This window comes from Miniopterus natalensis, chromosome 4 (genome assembly GCF_054644295.1).
Source record: "Miniopterus natalensis isolate mMinNat1 chromosome 4, mMinNat1.hap1, whole genome shotgun sequence".
NCBI classification, from domain to species: Eukaryota; Metazoa; Chordata; class Mammalia; order Chiroptera; family Miniopteridae; genus Miniopterus; species Miniopterus natalensis.
The window spans coordinates 63018399-63043877 of NC_142084.1; the positions used below are offsets into that span (position 1 = coordinate 63018399).

Below are 25479 nucleotides of genomic sequence, written 5' to 3' on the forward strand. Positions count from 1 at the left end.
GACCAGGGCCAGGGATCAAACCTGCAACCCAGGTACGTGCCCTTGACCAGGAATCGAACCCATGACCCTTCAGTGCACGGGCCTACCTTCTAACCACTGAGTCACACTGACCAGGGCACATCTTGTCATTTTTATCTTAGCTCCTTTTTTGTAGACGGTGGTGTGTGCGGGTGGAGAGGGAATAGAACTTCCTGATGTGGTAGAAACTTGAAACCCGTCCCCTTCCTTCAGTCCACACCTGCGTTCCCCTGCCTCATGCTTGTGGACTCTTGAGTACAAAACCTTGTATAATGCAGACTTTTTTTTACTAAGTTATAATCCACATACAATTCACCATCTAAAGTGTGCATTTCAATGACATTTAGTATGTTCACAGGGTTGTGCAGCCATCACCTCTGTCTAGTTCCAGAATGTTTTATCACCCCAAAAGGAAGTCCCATCCACATCCATAGTCGTCTCTTCCCCTACCCCCGTCCCTGACAACCACACCCACTTCCTGTCTCCCTGTTCTGGACATTTCACATAAATGAAATCACACACTGTGTGGCCTTTTTGTGTCTGGCTTCTCTCACTGAGCACCGTGTTTACAGATTCATCCATGTTTTAGTGAGTATCAGCACTTCACTCCTCTTCGTGGTTGAGTAATATTCTGGTGTGTGGGTGGACACATCTGTGTATAGCTTCATCGGTCAATGGATGTTTTTTTGTTGCCACTTTTTGGCCACTGTGAACATGTGTGTACAGGTTTTGTGTAGACAGTGTTTTCATCTCATTTCACATAGGAGAGAAATTGCTGGGTCAGATCATAACTGCAGCTGCAGCCCTCACTGCTCTCCCTGTATCTTTCATCCCCACCCTGAGCCCATTAGCCAGAGTGATCCTTTAGGACCCAAGTCAGATATCTGTCCCTCCCCTGATCAGACCCTTCCTGTAGCTGTCCACTGTGATCACACGCTGAGCAGGTCACTTTCCCTTCTTAGAGCTGCTTTTCACACACTTGCTGTTCTCCCTGCTTCAGGTCCTCAGTACATCCTATGGCCTGTGACCCCTTCCCGACATTCACATGCCGGGCCCAGCTCAGCTGACAGTGTGCATTCTCTCCACAGAGAAGCACCCCCAGCCCTGTGCCTCAGACCCGAGAGTCCTCGTCCACACTTGAAAAGCAGATGGGTGCTAATGCCCATGGTGCTGGGAGCAACGCTGCTGGGAGCAAAAGCCTCACCCTGGCGCCCACAGGTGAGGGTGCTCCTCCTGCCCCTGCCCCCTTTCTAGAGGTCAGCTTCCACTTGTGCCCCCTGCCACGTCTGCAGGGGCTATGCTGGGGGTGTAAGGTGTGAACAATGGCTCTAGTGAGGCCCCCAGAGATGCCAGGCTCAGAGCCTAACTCCTCCCATCCTTAGGGTCTGTGCTGAGTCAGGACTGTTGTCCCCCTTAACAGCAGCAGCACAGTGATCCCTGGGGGTCAGGGACTCTAGGCTGGGCCTTCAGTACATTACCTGAACCTCTGCCTGGCATCCTGATGTGGACGTGCTTGGTCTGGTTGTATTAGAACCTGGATGGTGTGGTGGCATTGTTCTTGTCAAACCACTGTGGGCTCCCGGACTGCCCAGTTTCTAGTTGGATCCTGTTCTCCTTCAGAGAGTTCTGATTTTTGACACATCTGTGTGTTGACACATGTCCCAGGGGGTGGGGGGAATTGTGGCTCTGTAGCTGAGAGGATTTTTGTCACAGCTGTTCAACTCTAGTGTGATAGTCTGTGGATAAGCAGTAGGTATGTGCCAATAAAAACTGCTATAGCAATGATTGGCAACCAAACCGCCAGACCTATGGGCCAAGTTGTAGTTTGCTGACTTGTGTGAATATATGGCCTGTTTGGAAATTATTTTTCTAGGCATAAAGAATAAAATTCAGCCCTGGCCGGGTAGCTCAGTTGGTTAGATTGTTGTCCCCATACACCAAGGTTGTGGGTTCAATCCCCGGTCGGCACATACAAGAATCAATATCTCTCTCTCCCTTCCTCATTCTCTAAAATCAGTTTAAAAAGAATAAAATGCAGAGGCCACTACTGAGACCAGTCCTTCCTTGAGCCCCAATACTCAGCAATGTGGGGGGTACTTTGTGGCTGGCAGTATGATGAGTTCTGGGTAAAAGACAAATTCTTTCTCAGTTGGATGTCACATGGGTTTCTGAGCCTCTAGGGGAGATCCCAAGAGGGCTCAGGGTGGGGAGTGGTACACAGGGTCCAGGGCCTCCAATGATGCCACATCCAAACATGGGAACAAGTTCACCACACCTAAGCATTCTTACCTGCACTTGCACCAGCCCGAGGGTGCCTGCCTGGCCCCTTGGTGCCATCTATGGGGGCAACCACGACATGGAGGGTGCTTCTCAGAGGCTGAGTGTCCTTTCCATGTTCACCTAGGGCAGCACCATCCTCTCCTGGGATGGGCTTCCCTGATAATCCATGTCTCTTCCTGGCAGGCTTTTCCTATGCAGGCTCAGTGGCCATCAGTGGGGCCCTGGCAGGCAGCCCAGCTCCACTCGCTCCTGGAGTTGAGCCCCCTGCCTTTGATGAGTCCTCCAGCTCGGGGAGCCTCTTCACCACCATGGGCTCCCGAAGCTCCACCCCGCAGCATCCTCAACTGCTAGGGCAGCCCCGGAACTCCAGTTCGGCCTCGCCCACTCATCAGCTCTGCGTCAGCCCCCGGCTCAGCTCTACCCAGGGCCTGCTCCCTGATGCCAGCAAAGGGGACCTTCCCTCTGAGGCTGGCTTCTCAGATCCAGAGAGCGAAGCCAAGAGGAGGATTATTTTCACCATCTCGGCTGGTGCCGGCAGTGCCAAACAGTCACCTTCCAACAAGCACAGCCCTCTGCCTGGGGGCACCCGTGGAGACAGCAGTCAGAGCCATGGGCAGGACAGCAGAAAGCGAGGCAGGAGGAAGCGGGCATCAGCAGGGACCCCCAGCCTGAGCTCAGGCGTGTCCCCCAAGCGCCGGGCTTTGCCATCCGTTGCTGGCCTCTTCACTCAGTCTTCAGGGTCACCCCTCAACCTGAATTCTATGGTGAGGTCAGGAACAAATGACTGGGGCAGGAGGTGGTGGGGCCACCCAGTGCAGACAAGCAGGCATCTGGACACTGGGTCTCTTGTTCCCTGGGCTAGCCGAGATGGGCTGTGTCAGGAGCACAATCAGGAGCCTGGCCACATGCTGGAAGGGGGCAGCTGGCAGGCTTTGTGATTCCTCAGTAGTCCATGCCTGGGGTACCTTAGGCAGGAGGGATCAGAGCAAAGCCATTGGGCTTCATGCTGTGGGCACCCATTGACAGAGTTGTCCTGTGTTTGTGCTGGTTCCTCAGGTCAACAACATTAACCAGCCTTTGGAAATCACAGCCATCTCGTCCCCTGAGAGCTCCCTGAAGAGTTCTCCTGTACCTTACCAGGACAACGACCAGCCGCCCGTGCTCAAGAAAGAGAAGCCCCTGAGCCAGACCAATGGGGCTCACTACTCTCCTCTGACCTCTGATGAGGAGCCGGGCTCTGAGGAAGAGCAAGGCAGCACCAGGTGAGGGGCAGGGCAGGGCAGGCATCCATCCCATCCTTGGGAGAGGGGCAAGCACCGGAAGGGTTCTGAAGGACAGGCCCTTGTCATGTTAACCTCCCAGGGACAGGCCGCTTCCACCTGCCATTAGTTGGGGGGTGAAGGGGACCTGAATCATTTCCCATATACTTTCTCTCCCCCAGCCCCTGGCACCCACCATCTGCTTTTTGTCTCTAGGAATCTGACTTCTCTAAGAATCTCATATGTCACTGAGCATAATGTCCTCAAACTTCATCCATGTTGTAGCAGGTGTCAGAATGTCCTTCCTTTTTAAGGCTGAGTAATATTCCAATGTGGATGGACTGTGTTTTGTTTGTCCATTTATCTGTCCCATGGACACTGGGGTTGCTTCCAGTTTTTAACTATTGTGAATGGTGCTGCTGTGAACTATCTTATACATGTATTTTGTCTGTCTCAATTTACCTCAGACCGAGTAGAATTGCTGGGTCACATAGTCATTCTATGTTTAATTTTTTGAGGAACTGTCACCCTGTTTTCCACAGTGGCCACTCCATTGTACATTTCCACCAGCTGTGCACTTGGGTTCCATTTTCCCCGCATCTTCACCAGCACTTGTTATTGTCTGATTTTGTTCTTAATATAAATTCCATTCTTATGGATATGAAGTGGTATCTCATCATGGTCCTGACCTTCATCTCCCTGACAACTAGTTATGTTGTACATCTTCTCACATGCTGATTGGCTGTCTGTGTGTGTCCGTCCAGTGTTTTCCCTACCTTTAATTGGGTGTCCTTCCTTGTTGTTGAGTTATGAGAGTTCTTTATTCTAGATACATGATCCCTTATCAGATACATATTGTGACAATGTGTCTCCTGTCTCCCTGGGTTAAATTTTGACAAAGTCCCATTTATCTGTGTGTGTGTTTTGTTGCCTATGCTTTTGGTGTCTTGTCAAAGTTATTTTATTTTGTTCCTCTTCCACATAAATATACTACGCTCTCAAAAGTTGCACTTGAGTACTCTTCTTTTCTCTCAGGCACATTGAACTTAATCATTTTCCAGATTCATTCAGAAGTTCTATGTCTCTGGAGGTCATAGTGTCCTTGGGGACAAACTATAATACACTGACACATAGAATGCACACCATTTATAATTTGGTGCTGCTATGAATTCTACCTTGCTACAGTGTACTACATCCTACGTGTCACATGCACAACATACTGTAGATGACATGGCATATCACAACAAGCACAAGGGTTTTAAACAGAGCTTGAGAGAGAATGCTATCTGGGACAAGTGTGTGTTTCTGTATATGGGGAAGTGGAGTCCCTGTTCCTCTGTAGCAGCTGAGCCCTCAGTAATTGGGCCACAACACAGGCAGGACAGCCATGAGTCCTCTTTGAAGGAGGTCTGAAGGCAGGCGGGCTGTGTGTCTACTGCTGCCCAACCTCCCTGGGCAATTCATTGAACACATACAGCTCTTAGTGTACACAGGAATTTCAAACAATCTTTTTTTTTCTTTTTTCTTGATAGAATTGAGAGAAAAATTGCAACTATCTCCTTAGAAAGCAAATCTCCTCCAAAAACCTTGGAAAATGGTAAGTAACAGTGCTCCATTGCATCTGTCCCCAGTGCTAGGTGGCATGCCCTGTCTTTTCTGCACAGGCGTTCCTGAGCACAGTGGTGCTGGGAAGGCCATTCCTACCGCAGGCCAGTCTTGGTGCTGCCAGGTGCCACGTCCTCGGTTGCCTGGGCAGCGGACCTATTTCCTTCCTGGTGAAATGGGCCAGAGTCTGATTTGTGTTGACTCGCCCACCCACCTGCCCTCCCACAGAAGCACTTCTTTATCTTTACCTTCTCCTATAGTCCCACACAGAGAACTAACCTTTTCTGGGTGGAAGGGCGTCCATCATTCTGAGCTATGGTGGTCTGAGCCCATGCAGCTTCCTCCCAGATCCCCTTGGAGACCTTGCACCACAGCTCCCACCCCACTTGGCCCCTCAGAGACACCCAGGCCTCAGCCCCTGCCTCTCCTCATCAGGTGGCAGCCTGGTAGGAAGGAAGCCGATACCCTCCAGCGAGCCCATCAACAGCAGCAAGTGGAAGTCCACCTTCTCACCCATCGCCGACCTCAGCCTGGCCAAGGCTGCTGACAGCCCACTACAGGCCAGCTCCGCTCTGAGCCAGAACTCCCTGTTCACTTTTCGGCCAACCCTAGAGGAGCTTGGCTCGGTTGATGCCAAGCTGGCTGCCCACCCCAGGAAGAGCTTTCCAGGTTCACTGTCGGGGGCCGGCGGGCTGAGCCCCATCAGCAACCCTCCCAATGGCTTCACCTTCAGTGGGAGCCTGGCTGCCGATCTCAGTTTACACAGCTTCAGTGATGGTGCTTCTCTCTCCCACAAGGCCCCTGAAGTGGCCAGCCTGGGTGCCCCCCTGAGCTTTTCTGCCCCAAGGGGTAAGGAGGGCAGTGCAGAACCCTGCCCCTTTGTGAACAAGAGGCAGCTGGATGGACTGGGTGGCCCAAAGGGCGAGGGGGTCAAGGGCAGGGAGGCAGAGGTCAGCCTGCCTGTGTGCACGCCCTCAGACAAGGCCTCATCGCATGGCAAGGTGGGCAAGAGCCGGGACCGTGAGCCTGACTTCAAAAACGGCCACAATCTCTTCATTTCTGCCGCTGCTGTGCCTCCTGGGGGCCTCCTCAGCAGTCCAGGCCTCACCACAGCAGTGTCCTCAGCAGGTGGCACGGCCCCCTCCTCCCAGACACACCGGCCCTTCCTGGGCACTTTTACACCTGGCCCACAGTTCGCCTTGGGCTCCATGTCCCTGCAGGCCAACCTAGGCTCTTCTGTGCTACAGTCCTTGTTCAGCTCCGTGCCAGCTGCTGCTGGCCTAGTACATGTCTCATCCGCCGCAACCAGACTGACCAACTCGCACGCCATGGGCAGCTTTTCCTCCGGTGTGGCAGGTGGCGCAGTTGGAGGTAGGCAGAAGCGCGTCTCTCCTGTCTGACTCTCAGGTCCCACAGGATGTGCTCTGGGGTCTGAGAGGCCAAGCCATCGAGGAAGCCTCCTGGACCACTGCATTTAATCACAACTGCTTTACAGGTTTCCTTCCAGAGCCCCCTAAGGGGTGAGAGGCTGTGCCCGCGTGTCCCTTTGTGTCCACTTTGCACCCGCCACCTCGTTCCTTTTCACGAAACGCAGATATGACTCACATGGGCAGAGCACTCACGCGTGAGTTGGCCTGTCAGGCTTTCCAGTTGTGACAATGTCTCTCGTACCTTCAGGAGAGCTGGCGCCGTGACTAGAGCTTTTCTGCCTCCCCATGGAGGTCACCTTCAGACCTGACATAGCCCATGGCTCTGGGCACCCTTGGGGACTGGCAGTGCAAGAGAGTGACCACAGCGCCTACTGCACTGTGGCTCTGTGTAGGGTGGAGTGGAGCCATAGGGTGGGCCCTCTTCGGTCCCAGACCTCCACAGATGGCTCCTTGCTGGGCAAAGGTGGGAAATATGCCCCCAGTTGGCAGCCTAGGTGGGCGTGCTGAGGGGGGTATGGCCTGGGGCCATCCTGCAGGTAAGTCTCACTTGGTGACCTGCACTCCTGCTGCCTGCTGCTTTGTCCCTGCACCTGCGTGCACTCAGAGCTGCGGCTGCTTGTCTGCTTCCCCTTTTTTGCGTGTGTCTCTTCGCTTGCCTGGAGAATGCCCGCCTGTTGAAGCTGAGTTTTTCTCTCCTGTTTGCAGGTATCTTTAACCACACGGTGCCTTCCGCCTCCACTCATCCGTTTGGAGCCAGTTTCGGCAGCGGGGCTGCTTGTCGCAGCACCACGCTGAGCTTAACCCCCATGCAGGCGGTGGCCAGTACCCCCGCCTCTTCCTTTCAGGCCCTGTCCTCTGTGGAGACGAGGCAGCCCCCACCCCAGCCTCCTTTGCCCCTGGGTCGGCCCCCTGCGGGGCCACCAGCACTTCATGCACCCCCCCCTCCTAACGCTACCTTGCCTCCTGCTCCCGCACTGCTCCCTGCTAACTCTGAGCCCGTGCTCCTGCAGAATCTTGCGCCCCTCCCAACTAACCAAGCTTTCTTACCTGCTTCCTCTGCTGCCTCTCTGCCTCCTGCTAACGCCTCTCTGTCAATCAAGCTCGCCTCCCTCCCACACAAGGTCTCCCGCCCCTCCTTCATGGTGCACCACCAGCCCCTGCCTGGGCTAGCCCTGGCCCAGGCCTCGCCCTTGATCCAGCAGGCCAGCTCCACTGGGCCATCCGCCGTATGGGTTTCCCTTGGCATGCCGCCTCCTTATGCCGCGCGCCTTGCGGGGGTTAAGCCGCGATAAAGACCTTGGTTAGCTAGCCGTTCTGTTCTGTAAGGTAAGGCTAGAGCCCAACCAGGTGGCCCGTACAAGAAACTCACCTGTCCTTTCTTCCACAGAGAGTGGACGGGCCCACAGGGCTCTTCAGAGGAGCCTGGGACTGTCAGTTCTGAGAGGCACCAAGGAAAAATAAGCACAGGGTGGGAAGGGAGACCATGGCACCATGCACATTGGCCTCTGATTGCTGCCTGAGCTCCACCACAGAACTCAGGAGGGGAGTAACCAGCCCCTGATGCCCACTGGACCTTCCCACCAGTGCTCCAGCCCAAAGAGGCAGCAGATCAGGGAGGCCCTGCAGGCTGGGCAGGCAGGGTACTGCATTAAGTCCTGCATGGAGGGGACCAGGAGGTGGTGGATGAGGCCAGGGCCCTGGCCTGTGCAGCCTAGCTTCATCTTGTTGCCACCATCCAGCTGCATGTCTGCAGTGGTCAGGGACCCAGGCAGCCCCAGTGTGGGGCTGTGGGGGCACCTCTGAATCTCAGCGCTGCCGTTTGCCCACTCTTCGGCTTCTCTCATCCTGTTTTGTTGAATGTACCTCATGGTTTTAGGGAAATTTTATACATTTGAGGCTCCTGGTACTTAGGCCTTTAGAAGACCGTGGTTGTGCATAGAGCTACCTAGCTAGCCTGCAGGCCCCAACCCACATGCACCAGAGGCCGATGGATAATGGGGTGAGCATGGCACAGCCACAGGAAGGGCTGCTTGGACAGGTGATCAGTGCTCCTCTGGCCTCCAAGGAATTGGGTCCATGCATTTTGGATGTTAGTGTGGTCAGAGGTGAACAGTGTGGGAAGGGCCTGATGTTGAAAATGGGATGAGAAAGGTGGCTGTGAGGCCTTCAGGAAGGCCATCTGCTCCTTTGCTGGCTGTGAGGGTGTTAGACAGCTGGACCCCTGGAGCAGCTGATCTGGCCACTGCTGGTGGGGCAAAGGGCCTTCCTGGGCGAGTCCACAGCCTACGGGGTGAGTACCCCAGGATCAAGCTGGGTGCTAACTGGGAACCAGGGGCCAGGTGAGGTCTGCCTGCTGTCCTTGGCCATCTGCATGTGTTTAAATGGAAACAGACCTGAGGCTGCAGGAGTCTGAGAGTCTTCTGGTAGTGGCTCAGGTCTGGGGATGGGCTGTGTCTAGTCCTGGTGGAAAAGCCTAGAAGGTGGGGTGGCTCCAGTTCACAGTAGCCTCATGCTGTCAGAAGGCACTGTGGCTGGGACCGGCTTGAAGAGGTCAGAGATGTGTATGTGGAGGCATCTGGGTGTCAGGCTCCATGTCCTGACCCATCTTGGACACCTGCCTTCCATCCTATCCCGGGACCATTACAGGTGGTCTCCCTAGACTGGACAGTGATGACTTTACTTCTGGGGCGTGCAGGCCTGTCAGTGGGGTTGCCCATAGGCGTGCGTCCCCCCGTCCCCCCGTCCCAATGAGCTGGCATGTGGTGAGCAGGGAGGGTCTTGGTTCCAAGGCTCTGAGGGAGGTGGGGAGGCTGGGACCCAGTGCCCCATGAAGGGCCTTGGGATGGTGACCTCCCACCTCTGATTGGGCCAGGGCAGTGTTTACAACTAAGTTCCTTCTGTCCGTCTATTGGCTTTGGTTCCCAGCCCGGGGATGTATGGGCTTCTCAGAGTGAGACACTAACGCTGTGCTGCCTTTCCTCCTGCGCTGGTCTCTGCAGGTAACTAGGATTTCTACCTCAACCTCGAGACCTGTGCAAGGACAGGTGAGCTGCAGGGCTGGTGGCCGACCAGATGGCAGGACGGACCGAGGACGAGGCTCTGCTTTGAGTCCATGCTGCGCAGACCTGCAGGAGATGCTGGGCCTGGCTCCAGCTTATACTGTCGATAGTTTTAGATAAAGTATTTATCGTTTTTTAAAAAGTATAAACAATTTTGACTTATTCCACCGAAGTCATAAAGGCAACCTATTAAGAGATGTAAATACTATATATGAGAGGATCTATATAAAGACATCAACCCGACGGACTGGCCCGCCAGCGGAGACGCCAATAGCCGGGCCCGGTGCTATCTCATCGCCAGGCCTTGCCATCTCCACGTTCTCTTGGTGCTGACTCGAGGTTGACCAACGCCAAAACCAGTCCTTGATGCGCCTGCCCAGTCATCCCTAAGCTCTCCCATACCAAAGGCATGCCTATCTCCTGGTCAAGGGTGGTTCGCTTGGTTCTTAATGCCCCTCAGAAAAGGCCCTCTCCCCTACCCCATCACTGTGAATGCTCCAGCCAGACTGTCAGCCCGGGTACCTGGGATGGCACCTTTGGCATAGGAAGGGCCTGTGGGCAGCCTCTGGATGCTGCACAGAGGAGGGCTGTGTGTGGTGCTCATGGGGCAGGTCTGGTACTTGACTCCAACGTGGGGCTGCTGGGGAGCAAGTGCTTTACTTTTGTATGTCTGTACTGTCTTGGGCTTGCAGTCCAGTGAGGCACTGGCCGGGGCGTGGGGCAGGTTAGCCATGGGTGCCTGGTGTGTCTGTATAGAAGAGAGTCACGCTGATGAGTGACAGTATTTTATAGAGATGTGATGAAAATTTATAAATTTCATAGACTTGATTTCATTTATTTTTAGATTGTATGATGCACAGTAAATGTAAAAAAAAAAAAAGGAAAAGTGAGGGGAAAAAACTTATTTATTCAAGTGCACACAAGTGGCGTTGTCCCAGGGCTAGAGCACCTCACATCCCCCTGGTCAGCCTGTACCACTGCTCCACTGCTTCAATCCCACAGCTGGGGTGACACCTACCCCCATGCTGGAGCAGCCTCCATGGTGCTTGGGAATGAATGCACCATGGATGAGCAATGATGGCAAAGGCTGGCTTAACGGGAAGGCAAGAGAGCTGTTCTGATGTTTCCAGAGGCTGCCAACAGGATTCTCCAGTCCCTTCAGAGCAGCAGTCTCTAACAGTCCTGGGTCTCTCAGTTGAGCAGTGTTTGTGCATTATTCCTGAAAGGGTGTGTCCAGAAGCCTTCAAGGTTCTCCTAAAGGGCAATCAGTCAAAGGTCCTGGCTGGTAGGGGGGCCTGGACCCCCAGGGGGGCACTGCAGGCCTGGCTCTTCTGACACTTGTCCCCATGAGGTAGCACCAAGGAACATGGGAACTCAAGCCTCATGTTCCTGCTTTTCCCAGCCTGGCTAGCATAGCCTATCCCTCCAGATATGGTTAGCAGGGGCCCTCTGCCTGCCTGGGTGGGTCAATGTGGCAGGGCTGGAGTAGGCCTTTCTTGGGGGTGGACAGTAGTCTTATGGAACACAGGCCCAAAAGGGTGCAGAGCACACCTGTCTGTTGACTCCCTCACTTCCTTGGGTGTGTCCTGGTGGAGCTCTGCCTCCCGTTTGCCCTGGGGTGATGCCTGGCCCAGAGCAATAGTGAGGCTGAAGATGGTGCTTAGACAGGTTCTTCTAACTAGCTGTCCTGTAATTGCTGCCCTGGCTCCCTTACCTCCAGGTCTGTGCTCTTGGCATATGAAGGTGCTGTGTTCACCCCACATCCCGCAATCCTGTCCTCCATCACAGGGCACCCTAAAAAAGCTGCAGGGCTAACAGTAGCAAAGTTGCAGCATGTAGCGAGTCCCTGGTCTGGAATCAAGCAACCCTGTAAACACTGCATCACTTTTGTGATGACTGTGCCACTGTGCAGGACCTCCTACTGATGTGTCATCTGTGCTCCCCACACAACCATGTCTGCCTGAGGGCTGTGGTCTCCTTTTTGTGTCCACCCTCCAGCCCTCCTGACTGTGAGATTGATCAGCCGCTGTTGGTATTGAGGGCAGCAGGGCCCACCTCCCTGTGGAGAATAGGTTCTAGTCTCTGGGCAGAGACCAGTCTGCTCTATGGGCAACTTCAGGGAAGCCCAGGGCTGTGAGGGCGCTTTGCTCAGGAAAATCTAACTCTGAAGACCCTCCCCGTCAGGCACCAGCCTTCCCTTTCAGCTATGATGTGATTTATTTAAGACCTGCTTGCCTTTTTATTTATCCGCACCTCCTGCAGGAGACTGTTCACCCATTCCCCGCCCCATTTCATTCCCATGGTCCATGCATGCTGGCTTGTGTCTTGTGTCTCAGGCCAGCCCTGCTTTGTTGTTCTGGTAGGCCATGTTTCAGTTGGGGGTGCTGGCATGGCCCATCCCTATGGGTTGCTGGCTTGACCCTCTTTTCCTAAGGGAACCCCACCGCACTCTGATTTCCATCTCCAGACTGTAATAAAATGTTTGTTTTCACTTGAACCTGGTCTGCTGGCATTTCTCCCTGGTTACCACATGGTGAGACCTTAGCCTTGAGGGACCCATGTTGGGGAGGACCATCACACCCAGAGAGGCCCCACATACCCCTGAAAGCAGCTGTTGTGACTGAGACAGACTGAGTTCCCATCTGGGGAAGGCCTAGCCACCCTAGGGCTTACATCAGACTAAGTCAGGCCTCCCTACCCCACTCCCAAGGATGGCACTTTTTTGCTTGTTTTTGTTAATCCTCACCCAAGGATATTTTGTCCCATTGATTTTTAGAAAGAGGGAGGGAGAGGGGAGAGAAACATCGATTGGTCACCTCCCACACAACCCTGGACCTGGGCAGAGATTGAACCTGGAACCAACCCAGGTACATGCCCTTGACTAGGAATCCAACCCGCAGGCCCTTGGTGTGCAGGCTGATACTCTTAACTGCTAAGCTACACTGGCCAGACCAAGGACAGCACTTTTTTTTTTTTCTTCATCCTCACCTCCAAGGGTATTTTTTCCATTGCTTCTCAGACAGTGGAAGAGAAACATCTATGTGAAAGAGATACATCAATTGGTTCTCTCTCGTACCAGCCTTGACCTGGGATCCAGTCTGCAACTGAGGTATCTGCTCTTGTCCAGAATCAAGCCCAAGACCCTTCAGTCCTTGGGCTGGGCTCTATCCACTGAGCCAAACCGGCTAGAGCAAGGATGGCACTTTTGGTGAACTAAAACTAAACCCTTCCCAAGGTCTTGTCTGCACTCAAGGGGTCAGCTTGTGACCAAAGGTGGGATCATGGGCCTAAGGATCCCATCACCCCACCCCACCCATTCTCCCTCAGGGTCCTTGAGCTGGGCTCCCAGCCTCCCTGCCTTTCTAGGCTCTATGTTCTGGGTCTCCTCCCCTCATTTTGGGTGGCCTAGCTAGCCCCTTCCTCCCAGGAACCCGACTTCCCTCGGAAACCAGCTCCACCAGCCTGTGGAGCATACATGTCCCTCTTTGCATTCACTGCACCGTCCCGTGTGAAAAAGAGGTACCTTTATTTGACCAGAACAAGCATGCCAGCCCCAGGGCAAATGCTTCCAACTCTGCCGAGAGGTGTTGGCCAGGCCCCAGCCCTCAGCAGAATTCACAGCAGTCCAGAAGGCACGGCCCCAAGCCCTTCACAGCATTATCTAGCTTCGTACATTCAGCCTGCATGGGGCAAGAAAGCTGCGCCAGCCTCACGCACCCGCCAGGCCCCAGATGGACAAGCCTGAGGGACTAGGCACAGCTCCTGGGAGTGGACACTTGTCCCCTAGCAGCAGCATGTGGCACTGAGAGGTGCTGGACTAGTCTGATGGGTCCCAAGGCACACAGCCTCTGCCCACACTCACCAGCCTTGGGCTACTTGAAGTCTTTAAGCCAAAACACCTTACTCTGAAAATCCAGGCTTGGCCAGGAAACCCAGGGCCCAATGAGGGTGGGGAGGGCTCCTTTGTGCCCCAATGAGTCAAGCTGAGGAGGCCAAGCCCAACCCCAGATTCATGCCTTCAAGCCACTCAGCTGGAACCGGGCCTCCTCTGATATGCCGAACTGTTCCAGGGGATCCTGTGTGGTGGACAGGTGGCATGAGCCCTGGCCCAAGAGCTCCTCCCACCTCCCATGCCCCATGCACACCTTGCCGGTCATCTTCTGAATCTCGTTCCTGTAGAAGATGAGGCTCCTGCGCATGAACTCATAGCTGGGAAGGGAAGTGGCCTGTGCTCAGAGCCTGGCTCTGCCCCTGCCCCTGCCCCTGCCCCAGGCCCCCAGGCCCGGATACACCCCACACCCCACACCCCACCTGGCTCGTCGCAGAGCTCCCATCCACTCCTGACACTGCTCCTCGCTGCAGCACTCAAAGTGATATTTTCTCTCTGGGTCCTCGATGAAGCCTGCAAAGGAAGGGACCCCATCTGTCCCTGCTCACTCCCATAACCACCCATGCTGGCCACAGGCCTCAGCTGCCTGTTGCCACTGTCCACAACTATCCCCTCCTCTAAACCCAGCTTGGGCCCATCACTTCCCACAGGCTGTGGGTTGAATTGTATCCCCAAAAGGGTGTATTCAAAACCTAGCTCCTGGAACTTGGGAACAGGGCCTATTTAGGTATAAAGTCATTGCAGGTGTAATTAGTTAAGGTGAGATCACACTGGAGTAGGATGGGACTAGTGTCCTTATAAAAAGGAGAAACCTGGACACAGACACACAGGGAAAAGGCCGTGGGACTACGGAGGCAGAGATCAGGGTGAAGCTTCTACAAGCCGAGGAACACCAAAGACTGCCAATGGCCTCCAGAAATTGGGAGAGCATGGCACAGATTCTCCCTCAGAAGGAACCAGTCCTGCAGACACCCCAACCTCGAACTTCTACCCTCCAGCACTGGGAGAAATAAATTTTTGCTGTTGAAGTCCCATAGTCTGTGGCACCACGTAAAGGCCACTACAGGAAACGAAAAGCTCCGCCTTTCCCTGCAGGCTGGATCCTCTCAAGGTGACCCAAGAGAATCCAACAGGGTCCCCAGCACAAAGCCGGCCACTGAGAACCAGTGCTCCTCAGCTCTCACTGGAGGCACCCCGAGAGGGCAGCGCTCGCCAACAGGAGTGAAAACGCTGGTGGCCTTGGCGGTGGCACAGGGGCGGACCTCAGCCCAGCCCCAGATGGGGAATTTTGTTTCTGGGGAGGGGCAGAGCGGAGCTGGGGTCCCCGCCTGCCTAGTCCCCGCCCCCCGCACTCACAGATGGAGAAGCCGCTGGGCTCTTCCTGGGTGACTCTGCAATGCTCCAGCAGTAGAGCTCCGACGGGCTGGGGGCAGACGAGCCGGATGGGCGGGCCATCCGGGGACCCCAGCTTCCCGACCCCAGCCCAGGGCCCGCCTTCCCGCCGCCCTACCTCTGCCTCGTCGGTCCGGAAGTAGAAGAGGAAATTGACTACCAGCTTCACCAGCCGCCGTTTCACCACTGTGGACACAGGGCGGGCTCTCGCGGGCTCAGCGACCGCCCATCCCGACCCGACCCGCACTCCCGCCGGCCCGGTCTCCGGCCCACAGCCCTTGCCCCACTCACCGCTGCCCTTCTTGGGACCCCGCATGCCCAGCTCGGCCGCCAGCTCGGCTGGCTGCCGGGACAGCGCCTGGAGCTCTTTCTCGTTGTAGCGCATGGCGCCTCAGGACCCAGAACACCAAGCACCGGCCGCAGTTCCCTGGCAGCCGTCCCCGCTCGCGCCAAAAAAGTTCCACGGCGCCCTCCGGAAGTGCTACTGAAGCTATTACGCCTGCGCGTCTCGGCCTGTCAATCATAAATGGGCATTTCCTCCCGGGGGGGCCACAGAGTGGAGCCTTCGTGGACGTAGAGGATAGCGGACAACACAGAGGCTCATTATATGTAACCACACTATAAGTTGGACGCGGGTTGGAAAGAAAGCACCCCTACTGAAATGGACAAGAACAGGCGGAGGAGGGCGAGTCACAACCCTCCTTCCCGCGACAACAGGCCTGGCGCGAGTTAGACTGAGGTGTGTTTTTTTTTGAGAGCCTGGTGGGCATGCGCACTTCGGACTCCTGGCCTCATTCTAAGCCCCGCCCCCTTCCCTCCAGCCTCTGGAGTGTCTTGACCGCGCTCCTGGGCGGGCTGAACTTGCGTACAGGGAGGTTCCGCCCCTTTTGCCTCCGGAAGTGCTTCCTTAGTCCGCGGCACTTGTGCGCCGGACGAAGTCGTAGTGGCCGTGGAGGCTGAAAAGGCGACGAGGGAATCGCGGCCTTGGGTGTAGGTGAGGAGCGAGGCTAGAGCGGCGGCCACGGTGCCCGGAGTTCCCTGGAAGGGAGCAAACGTGGGCGAGGGGCGCCTGCGGTGCGGCAGAGGGTAGCGGATGCGTTGCCCACTCGATAATGTAGGGCCTCTGTGTCCCCGGCGCCCCACCGCTCGCTTGGAACTATACAAAGATCTGCTGAGATCGTGTGACGGTCGCAGCTCACGTGGCGCCTTCGGTGTAACCGAGGACTTCTGAGCACTAATTTGCGTCGGTTAGTCAAGGCTCCGCTGAGCCTCAGTTTCTATACCTAGAATGGGGGTAATGGCGATTACGGGTTCTAGGCCAACTAAATAATAAGTAAGGTCCTGGTGACAGAGTGCCCCCACCGCGCCGAAGGCCACCAGAGCCTGTTAGCTGGCCCCATTTCTCCAGCGAAGCCTCGAAGTTAAATGGCTTTCCCACCGGCCAGATCGCGATGCCCAGACCATTTTTTCCTATACCCTTTGGCTACGCAGAACGAGGGAGTGAAGCTCGCGATAATGTTTGCCAGTTCATAAAAAGCTGTCATTCATCCCTGCACCCTCCTTGGCCCCAGGGACTGCTTCTGCTCAATGTTTAATGCTGGTCTTTACCTTTATAAATAACATTTCTTTCTGGATGTGTCGGTTTTGGACGGGGCCTTCTGACTTCCTCCTGTGATTGATGAGGTCGTATTTCTGCCACCTACCCACTCCACCTTCACCCCCCCATACCTGGATGTGTTTATGTCATGAGCATTAGTCAAATCATTAGTTATGTGTGTTTTTTTAATGATGTTTTTCTTTTTTATTGATTTGAGAGAGGAAAAAACCACATTGATTTGTTGTTCCACTTAGTTATGCATTTATTGGTTGATTCTTGTATGTGCCCTGATGAGGGATTGAATTCACAGCCCTGGTTTATCAGACAATGCTCTAACCAACTGAGCTACCCAGCCAGGGCCAGTTCTGTTTTCTGAGACTGAAAATATTGTTTATTGTTAAGGCAGTAACATGTTCATCTGTGCTGCTTTTCCTGTACTGTTTTCCTCCAAAGCTAATTAATTTCTTCATTTTTCCTGTTAACTTGATTTCCTTTTTATTTATCGATTTGAGAGAGACTTTGATTTGTTGTTTCACTTATTTATGCATTCATTGGTTGCTTCTTGTACATGCCCTAACCAGGGATCAAACCCGCAACCTTGGTGTATAGGGTTGGCATTCTAAACAACTGATCTACCCCGCCAGGAGCCTGATTTTCTTTGCCCGCTGTTAATTTTTTCCACAAAGCTTCAGCATTTCACACAGTGATAGGTTATATTTTTCCACAGGTTTAAACAAATTGATCCTTTTTTTTCCTTTTTCCCCAGATCCTGAGGTTCTGCTCCACTTGGTTCTAGTTGCTCACCTTATGGCGAAGCAGCTGTCCTAGAGCTTTGTTAGTGCTCTCCTGGGTTGGCTTCTGTTCAATCTGTTTTCTTCTCTTCCTTCTATAAGCTCATCCTCTGGTAGTTTTTGAAGAAATCAGTCGACCAATTGATTGATTTTTGAATCCTTGGTTATTTGAGAATGGCTTTATTTACCTTCACAGTTTGGGTATAAAATTAAAGTTCTGGCTTGAAGATCCACATTGAGACCTGTGAAAGTGTTGCTCCTCTTATGGATTCAGTGCTGTTCTGAAAGGTCTGGCCCCATTCTGCTTTCTGACCTATTATTTCTTTGTCTAGTAGAAACAGGGTTTTCCTCAGGGTGCAAAGTTTCATGAGCCATTTATTAAAGGTCTTTTTGTTTCTATGGGAAGAATTAGGTCATTTTAGTTCTGGGGCGTTTTCTTTTATTTCTTTGGTAATGTCTTTCTTTGATAATATTGTTTCTTTCTGTTCTCACTCTGGAATTCCATCTAGGTTTTTGCTCTGCTCCTCCCTTTTCTTTTTTTCTCCTTTATGGGAGATTGACTCCTACCTTCAAGTGCGTGCATTCCATTGTTTGGGTCATCCAGTCTCTACTTACCAAGGTTCACCAGGCTGACCTTTGGCATCCTGTTCAGGTTTCATGGTATAGTAACTTCTCTGGTAATTAAGGAGGGTGTTACCATCTTCTGTTGAGGGTTCCGGCAGGTTTCTTTTTCCTGGGGTGTGTTGTGGTTCTTTGTGCCTGTTATGTGAAGTTACCAGCTCTGTGAGTGAGAGCCATGCTTTTTATCTTGTGGTTCTCACTGCTCAGTGGGCCTGGCAAGGAACTGGTGTTTTTTTTGGGGTATGGGGGACCCCCCAACTGTCAGTGTCTGAGAATACTTTCCCTTATGTCCTTTTCCCAGAAAAGTCTCCTGAAGTGCCCCTGGGCTGCAGGCCTCCAGGCTAGGATGCCTGCCTTCTGGACATGGCATGGGGAGGGGTAGTCTGCCTGCTGGTCAGTAGCAGATTTTGATGGACTCCCCTTTTCAACCTGACCCTCACCCCTAGCCTCTCGTGCCTGCCTCTCTCAGCTGAGAGGCCCCTCATAATGATCCAGTTTTTCTGAATATAAAACTAATCTGTCTGGGGAGCTGCGGTTACTTGGGCAGGGACCTTCCTCTCAGGGTGTGAGTTCTGTTTCATTTGGGATGCAGGTGCTGCCAGGGGAGGGATGACATGTGTGCCATGGGCTATGAGTAACCAACAGTTTGGTTTCCTATAGTTACTGGTTTTTACTCTGATTTGGTGAGCGGTTAAGTATTTGCTTGGTTTTCGATTTCCCTGACCCAATCAGATTCAGCAGGTACTTTTCTCAGCATCAGCCTGCCGCTACAGATTTAGGACCTTATTCTGGCCATTTAGGAAGGAACTGGTTTATTCCAATCCCAGGAAGACTGAAGACTGGACCCATGGGGGTTTTTAGACGTCGTGTGGGGATGGGGGGGCAGGAGTGAGGGGTGAGAAATGGGTGGGGTGAGGGTATGTTGTCTTCATCTGCTCCCCCTGCTAGGCTTGAGTCCCCCAGGCCTGGGGAGGTCCCAGTGACAGCTGGCCATGTTTGACAAGCCTACCACCTCTCCCCTTTGCCCTACCCCCCAGATATTTTCCCAGTTCAGTAAAGCCCCAGGGCTCTCACCATGGACTTCCAGCATCGCCCCGGGGGCAAGACCGGGAGTGGGGGCGTCGCCTCCTCTTCTGAGAGCAACCGTGACCGTAGGGAGCGCCTCCGGCAGCTGGCCCTGGAGACCATTGATATCAACAAGGTGAGTTAGGGCCAGAGGGGTTGGTCCCCACAGCCTCCCTCTCACAATCGAGCCATGTTCTGAATTCTTGCACCTGTGCGCTTGAGCAGTTGCCTGGCTCTGTGGGCCTTGTGCGCCTCCTCTGTGAAAAAGGGAACTGGCAGAGGGGGGTGGAGGGGTTATTGGGGGGGAAAAGGGGAGCATCTGTAATTTTTTTTTTGTATTATGTCTTTATTGATTTTAGAGGAAGGGAGAGAGAGAAACATCAGTGATGAGTCATTGATCCAATGCCTCCTGCACGCTCCCCACTGGGAATCGAACCTCTGTCTCCTGGATCATAAGTCGATGCTCAATTGCTGAGCCACACCAGCTGGGCACATCTGTAATACTTTCAACAATAAAGATAAATTTTTATGTTTTAAATATATCTTTATTTATTTCAGAGAGTGGAAAGGAGAGGGAGAGAGATAGAAACATCAGTGATGAGGGAGTCATTGATTAGCTGCCTCCTGCACGCCCCCAGCTGGGGATTGAGCCCTCAACCCAGGCATGTACCCTGACTGGGAATCGAACCCTGATCGCCTGGATCCTAGGTTGATGCTCAACCGCTGAGCCATAAAGATAAATTTAAATTTTAAAAAATAAAAAAAGGAACTTGATCTAGAGCAGCATGCCTCCACTGCCCACCCAAGACTGTCTGCCTTTAGTGACCCCATATCTGAAGGGTTTTTTACTATGTGAGTCATTTTGGTTTTCATTTAATAAGCCAGTGGCATGAAGAATCTCTAGTGGGGAGGGCCACGATGGCAGCACATAAATTGATGTAATTCCAGCCATAGGCAGTGAAGGGCAACATTTTAGTTTAGCCACAGAGCTGTTGGTGGACCAGTTCTTCCCATGGGCACTGCTGACGTTAGTCTGTGAGGGGTGTTCCTGGGCACTATAGGATGTCAAGCAGCATCCCTCCCCCCACTCAATGCCAGGAGCACCCCCCAGTCATAATGATCACAGATGTCTCCAGGTATGTCACCCAGTGTCCCCTGGGGCAGAGTGGCCCAGGTGAGAGCCTGACGGTCCTTGTATGGTTCACCATAGACTTTGAAAACCCCTGAGGTGTGTGAGGCCCTTACATGTGCCAGGTACCCCCAGAGCCCCTCAGAGGCCTCACTGGTGAGGTCAGTTCTATTACTGTCCCATTTTCCAGATGAAGAAACAGTTGGGGAATGCAGGGATGTGGCGTGGGGGTGTCATTGTCAAAGATAACACGACCCCGGGGTTGTGGAGTTAGGATTTAAATGCTACAGGTCTGCTTCGCATCTGTTGTGAGCAGGACTGCCATGCTGCCCTGGTTTATGGAAAGTGACCTGTCCAGCACATAGGACTTGCAGAGATATAAGTTTCCATGGCCTTTCTCTTAACCCTCTCGCTTGTTATCCTCTGCCTGTGTCTGCCTTGTGCTGTAACATTTGGAAGGCTGGTGGAGTTTATAGCCAGATCCCTGCCCCAGCCCAGGAAATGGATGACCAGCAGTGCTCTTTGGGCTCTGCATCCTTCCAGACCCAAAACTGCCACCAGTGTGGGGCCAGGGCCTCCCTGGAGAACCCTTCTGCTCAGAGGGGGGGCCAGGGACCATCAGTGTCCACCCCTGCCCCAGGCTCTTGTTGCAGATGTAGAGTCAATACCCAGCCCTGCCAAGTAGACTTGGGTGGTCCTGCAGTACTGCCCTAGAAGGCTCTTGCCAAGCTGGCCCGAGGCTTCTAGTCCTTCATCCCAGAACATTTGCCCCAGAGGACAACAGCCACCTCTCCCTTGCCAGCCACGGGAGAGCCCTGCTTCTCAGGCATTGCTCACGACTGGCAGGGCTCATGGTGCCATCTCCCTCGATCTAATGGACTATGCCTGCCTCCCAGGACCCTTATTTCATGAAGAACCACCTGGGCTCATATGAATGCAAGCTGTGCCTGACACTCCACAACAATGAGGTGAGTCCTCAGCGCCCACTCCCTGCATGTCCACTCCCCACCCCTGTGGATAAGATCGCTGCTAGGATGCGCTGTTCCCACCCATCCTCCAGGCTTTTGCCTTGTTAACCTGTTGTTCATAACTTGGCCAAGGGCGAAGGAGCTGATTGAGGCCCGCCACTCACACCTGACCACTTACTCACTGAGCGCAGCTTTAAACACGTCTTTCTAGGAGAAACACTGGTCACTCCATATGAAGACCTAGACATCTCTGTCCCCAGCCTTCGTCCTTCAATCCCGGCCCCCAAAGGCCACCAGTGGCGTGGATTTGCTACTTGTCCATTTTCCTTTAATACTGTGGGTGCCATTGTTACACAGAGATGTACATCTGTGAGCATGGGCATATCTTGGGACATTTGACATTGGGTTTTGAGGTCTACTGGTGTGGCTCCAGTTCATTTCCTTTAACGACTGTGAGATTATATAATAGTTTGACGAGTTCTCACATTGGGCTCACCATGCAGCAATGAACAGGTCCTGTTTATCCTTTCCTTTCTGCATGTTGTCGAACATTCTTTGTTTTTAAGTGTGTTCACAACCATGGACAATGTGCCATTGAACAGCCTTGTATGTCAGGGTCTCGCCCTTCTGCACTGTGGATATTGGGGCCCTGCTCCCAGCAGGCAGAAGGCAGAGCAGGCCTGGTTGAGGCGGCATCCAGGCCCCATCCCTGCTTACTTTGTCCTACTCTAGGGGAGCTACCTCGCACACACCCAGGGGAAAAAGCACCAGACCAACTTGTGAGTATGTCATCTCTACTCCCAAATCGAAGCCTTGGGCCCCAGGGTCAGGAGCTAGCACTTCTATGACATCTCTGAGCCACACCAGACAATGGTGCAGAGGTGGTCTGGGGCCAGCTCATTTTATGATCAGGATATTGAGACCTGCCCATTATGGGTGGATGGGTAGGTGGATATGGCTACCCCAGTGTGAGCGGAGGAACAGGACGTGCTCCTTACCTAGCAAGTAGAGAAATGTGGGGTTCTTGGAAGGCCTCCCTAGTAAGGGACACTGGGAAATGTAACAAGAAGAGAAAGGTGCCTGTGCCTGTCCCATCCATTTCCATTCAGACCTTGGGACACCCATCCAACCCTGCCCCTCCCAACCCCCTCACCTAGCAGAGGCTCTCCAAGGTCGATGCGGGGGCAGGATGGCTCTTAGCGCCTGGGCCTGTGGCCTTGGCGGCCTGTGTGTGTGTGTGTGAGAGAGGCGGGGGGGGGGGGAGAGAAGGGGCTGCAGTGCTGTGTCCGTCCCGCCTGCAGGGCTCGGCGAGCAGCCAAGGAGGCCAAGGAGGCCCCTGCCCAGCCGGCACCAGAAAAGGTCAAGGTGGAAGTGAAGAAGTTTGTGAAGATCGGCCGCCCAGGCTATAAAGGTAAGTCTGTCTGGGGATAGGCTGGCCCACAGCTGGTACAGGAAGGAGTGAGCCTTTTGGCCAGGACCCTGGTCCCGTCCCTGAGCCATACACACACTGCTATTCACTGGCCTTCATTTGCATCCACCTTTCACTGCTTTCAGAGACCACCACCACAGCCCACCCCCGGTCCCCACCTTTTCAATATGAACTCAAACATGACTTTGTGGATGCCACTCCCCTGTGCACCTGTCAGGGTATCCTGAGAGCTCGTAGTTCTTTGCACTCCTAGTAAAGATGAGTGATGTGTAGGAGGAGCAGCAAGCCTGGTATGTCCATTTCCTATGAGCTTGGAACCAGGTCCTAGCTCCTCAACCTAAAGAAAAAGTGGAGAGAGGATAATGGTCTGTGTTAGTGGCAGCTTACTCAGCAGGACCATTAGCAGGGAAGAGGGCTCTGGGTACCTAGTTCAGAAAGCTGGCTACATGACCCAGTTGAAACATAGGGGACTGTGTTCTAACAAAATGTTGGAGGGTCCTGTGTGTGACTGGCATTGCAGACAGGACACAGCCTACAAAGGCCCTGGAACAGGCCTGCTTATGAACCAGGGCTACAATGGCAGGATCCACCTTTTGGCTGTGATAGGCCCTCTGTCCCTGTCGTGAGTGTAGTGGGGAGAAGCTGGAGGTCTTATGGGGGAGTTTGACATACCTGGGAGCTGTGTGGAGAACAGCCTGAAAGCCACAAGACTAATGCGAAGGGCACCCTCTCCTGGAGGCGAGGGTGCAGGCATCACTTGCTGTAAACACCCGGTGCCTCCTATCCTCAGTTCCTGCTCAGTGCTGTCCAAGGCCTCGGATCAGGGTAACAGAGCCATTCTCCTGCCACCACCTGTGTGGTCTTGGGCAAGTAGCACCTATAGCACAGAGCTCTCCCAGGCCTGGTTGGTGCCCTACAACCAGGTAACCTCCCATGGTGTCCCACCCTCTGGGGTCCTGAGTTTTGACAGGGTTACCAGCTGGCCTAGACCTGATACCCTTGTGTGTTGCAGTGACCAAGCAGAGGGACACAGAGATGGGCCAGCAAAGCCTCCTCTTCCAGGTGAGATGAGGCCCAGGGCCCTGTCATGAGGGGAGGGTCTCCTGGAAAGCAGTGCTTCCACTTGACTGTGTTCCCGCAGATTGACTATCCTGAGATTGCCGACGGTATCATGCCACGCCACCGCTTCATGTCTGCCTATGAGCAGAGGATCGAGCCCCCAGACCGGCGCTGGCAGTACTTGCTGATGGCTGCTGAGCCCTATGAGACTATCGCCTTCAAGGTAGCTTCTGCTGCCCATTCCAGGGGTGTCCTTCCCAACTGAGCCTTTTTTGGGTGGGAAAGGGCATCCTGAGGTAGTGCCCCCACCAAGAGCAGAGCCCCCGCATGTCTAGCAGTGACATGCCTCTGTGCCGGGCTGGTCACCGATTTCTCGGCTGTGTCGTGTGCCCTGACGTATACTGGTGGACACAGTAGTGAAAACCATGACTTCACTAAGGTGATGGGGTCATTAAGAAGCAGAGCTAGAATGTAAGCTGTGTCTGGTACCTCCAAACCAAGCCCTGTTCCCTCATGAGGGCCTCCCCGGTCTGGGCCTGCTCTAACACTGAGGTGCAGTCCCTGCCTAAACCTGGGCCCTGGGATCCCTAAGGCCCATTTCCACCCCCTCGCCCTTGCAGGTGCCAAGCAGAGAGATTGACAAGGCTGAGGGCAAGTTTTGGACTCACTGGAACCGGGAAACCAAACAGGTAAGTCGCTCTAGGTCCAGGCAATTCAAGGACCTTCTGGCAGCTGCCCTGGCTGTCTGTCTCCCCACCCAAGGCCCCAAGGGACTCCACTCAGGTTTTCTATTTTTTTCCAGTTCTTTCTTCAGTTCCACTTTAAGATGGAAAAGCCGCCTGCCCCACCAAGCCTCCCCGCTGGGCCTCCTGGAGTGAAGCGGCCACCACCCCCACTGATGAATGGTTTGCCCCCACGGCCACCACTGCCTGAATCTTTGCCTCCACCTCCACCAGGAGGCCTGCCTCTGCCCCCCATGCCACCCAGTGGGCCTACACCTGCAGGGCCCCCAGGCCCTCCCCAGCTGCCCCCCCCAGCTCCCGGAGTCCACCCTCCGGCACCAGTGGTCCACCCACCAACATCTGGGGTCCACCCTCCAGCTCCTGGGGTCCATCCTCCAACACCGGTAGTCCACCCACCAACCTCTGGGGTTCATCCCCCTGCTCCTGGGGTTCACCCTCCAGCCCCAGGAGTCCATCCACCAGCCCCAGGTGTCCACCCTCCCCCATCTGCTGGAGTCCACCCCCAGGCACCAGGGGTGCACCCACCAGCTTCTTCGGTCCACCCCCAGGCCCCAGGGGTCCACCCCCCAGCCCCTGGGATCCACCCTCAGCCTCCTGGAGTCCACCCCCCTCCTCCTGGAGTTCATCCTCCAGCTCCTGGGGTTCACCCCCAGCCTCCTGGAGTTCACCCCTCCAATCCTGGAGTCCATCCTCCAGCTCCCATGCCCCCGATGCTGAGACCCCCACTGCCCTCCGAGGGCCCTGGAAACATTCCACCCCCTCCCCCAGCCAACTGAAAAGCTGCCCCTGTCAGTGCAAGTCTACTTTGCTGTTTTCCTGTTTTTTCTCTCTGATAGAAATTAGTTTTTGTACAGGGCTATGCCGTGCCCCCAGATCTCATTAAACAGCCTTCTCAGGCACCTGGGTGCACTGTTATATCAGTGGGTGGGCAGGACACTGTGAGGTGGCCCCTCCACCATATGTGGGAGTGATTCAGGGTCAGACTTCAAGACACTGTGACCCACCAGCAGACTGGTTGATGGCCCAACATGTCAGCTGTGTCCTGAAAACTGCAGGGTGGAGGACAGGCATTGCCAGCCAGCCAGCAGTGGGTCTGGGGTGCAGCCTGTGGGAGGAGAACAAAGCAGAGGGTGCTCTTTGTCCTT

At 54.2% G+C, this 25479-nt stretch overlaps 3 protein-coding genes across 8 annotated transcripts in view; 2 read left to right on the top strand and 1 right to left on the bottom strand.

Annotated features, from left to right (window-relative positions):
- DOT1L (DOT1 like histone lysine methyltransferase) overlaps window positions 1–12148 on the top strand; it is a 60998-nt gene extending 48850 nt beyond the window's left edge. The window contains exons 23-29 of one of the 2 annotated variants that reach the window (XM_087816613.1): window positions 1107–1236; window positions 2482–3062; window positions 3355–3560; window positions 5090–5154; window positions 5598–6533; window positions 7298–7918; window positions 9592–12148. In XM_087816613.1, coding sequence (XP_087672739.1) covers window positions 1107–1236; window positions 2482–3062; window positions 3355–3560; window positions 5090–5154; window positions 5598–6533; window positions 7298–7884 — 2505 coding nt within the window. In that variant the 3' untranslated portion in view covers window positions 7885–7918; window positions 9592–12148. The remainder of the gene's footprint in view (window positions 1–1106; window positions 1237–2481; window positions 3063–3354; window positions 3561–5089; window positions 5155–5597; window positions 6534–7297; window positions 7919–9591) is intronic. The other variant, XM_087816612.1, reaches the window with a different exon arrangement.
- PLEKHJ1 (pleckstrin homology domain containing J1) lies at window positions 10422–15607 on the bottom strand. Of its 5 annotated transcripts, XM_087816618.1 has the most exons (8): window positions 15224–15398; window positions 15051–15118; window positions 14897–14963; window positions 13963–14053; window positions 13797–13860; window positions 13175–13727; window positions 12640–12688; window positions 10539–10905 (listed from the first exon to the last, which is right to left on the bottom strand). In XM_087816618.1, exons 1-6 carry the CDS (start codon window positions 15315–15317, stop codon window positions 13662–13664), a joined length of 450 nt encoding a protein of 149 aa, XP_087672744.1. In that variant the 5' UTR covers window positions 15318–15398; the 3' UTR covers window positions 10539–10905; window positions 12640–12688; window positions 13175–13661. The 5 variants fall into 5 exon arrangements, with proteins under 5 accessions (XP_087672742.1, XP_087672743.1, XP_087672744.1 ...); XM_087816616.1 differs by lacking the exon at window positions 14897–14963 and having other exon boundaries at window positions 10422–10905; window positions 15224–15606; XM_087816614.1 differs by having other exon boundaries at window positions 14897–15118.
- A 212-nt stretch (window positions 15608–15819) lies between these two features.
- Window positions 15820–25233, top strand: SF3A2 (splicing factor 3a subunit 2). Its single transcript, XM_016209753.2, has 9 exons — window positions 15820–15926; window positions 18979–19142; window positions 21032–21103; window positions 21836–21882; window positions 22405–22514; window positions 23545–23594; window positions 23674–23814; window positions 24212–24280; window positions 24394–25233. Exons 2-9 carry the CDS (start codon window positions 19017–19019, stop codon window positions 25108–25110), a joined length of 1332 nt encoding a protein of 443 aa, XP_016065239.1. The 5' UTR covers window positions 15820–15926; window positions 18979–19016; the 3' UTR covers window positions 25111–25233.
- Window positions 25234–25479: the final 246 nt, after the last annotated feature.